The 1,043-nt window shown below is 48.2% G+C and overlaps 1 protein-coding gene across 1 annotated transcript; it reads left to right on the top strand.

Moving 5' to 3' along the window:
• Positions 1–380: 380 nt before the first annotated feature.
• J7T55_007548 (uncharacterized protein) lies at positions 381–1,043 on the top strand (the record flags this gene model as incomplete). The annotated part of the gene is made up of 1 exon (XM_053136403.1): positions 381–1,043. A coding segment is annotated over one exon (663 nt), but the record flags the coding sequence as incomplete, so codon positions are not given.

The raw sequence follows: 1,043 nt of genomic DNA, 5'->3' as shown, positions 1-1,043 counted from the left end.
AAAAGAGGAAGTGGTAAACCAAAAAGAAAGAAGGGCAGTCAGTAGGAACTCTTCCAAATTAAGGATGGAAGCCACACTTGTGGGTGCTGGTAACCAGTAGATGGCTCGCGAGACGGGAATTAAGTCGTCTATCTTTCCACAATCGAATATCATGCTTTATGCAGAAATGGACTTTTCAAACCGGTTCCCATTGTTAACCTCCTTGGAAAAAAGGCTAACTCTGGAGCGGTTGCAACTTCCAAGTAGTTATCATGTTGATGACACATTACCGCTCAGTAGGCCAGGGTGCATTGCCTCAATTATAAAAACCCTGTCAGCCACTGCTTTGACATCCTTATCCCTCTTCAAACATCATTCTCTGTGTCTCGAGTCCTTTCATTATGCCTGTGCAGCTAAAATTTATAACGCCATTTGATGGTGTCGCTTACGCGAAATTGAAAGGGAAGAAAGGGAGAGATGATAAGACACAAGAAATCGCAACAGTTGAATCACCAACACACGCGGAGACAGGCAGTCACGATGCACTATCGATAGGCACCTCAGCAAGCCGCACCTCTGACCTCGTCGTTGAAGCCCCTCCGATGGAACCACTAGGACCCGTCAATCACGAAGCGCACAGTGGGTGCAGTGAGACGCTCCAGGGAACTCAAGAAAATCCCCCCAGTAACTTCGAAGTCAATCATGTCGTTGATATTGCAGACGGGCACCCTGGCTCAATCGGTAAGGCGTGCGATCTCAACCTCACCTCAGACAGCGTGCCGAGCCAAACTTTGAGCACTTCCCCCGAGATTATCAGCGGCCCGTCATTGGCGGCCTCTGATATACACGGCGGTAAAACTTTCCTACAAGAGAAAGAACCAAGCCTGGACGTTCAGATGGATGACGCAATGCAGTGTGAATGGGGTGTTTCCGATATCCATGGGCAAGAATTTAAGAATGGCAAAATGTACTACCTGGTAGAATGGAACCACACTTGGGAGCCTGCAGAGAACATATCACACCTGCTAGATGTGGTCGAGCGGTGGAATGCCAAGGTCAAAACT

The sequence above is a fragment of the Diaporthe amygdali genome (assembly GCF_026229845.1).
Source record: "Diaporthe amygdali strain CAA958 chromosome Unknown NODE_191_length_1043_cov_134_561077, whole genome shotgun sequence".
NCBI classification, from domain to species: Eukaryota; Fungi; Ascomycota; class Sordariomycetes; order Diaporthales; family Diaporthaceae; genus Diaporthe; species Diaporthe amygdali.
This window is presented reverse-complemented; position numbering and strand designations above follow the sequence as displayed.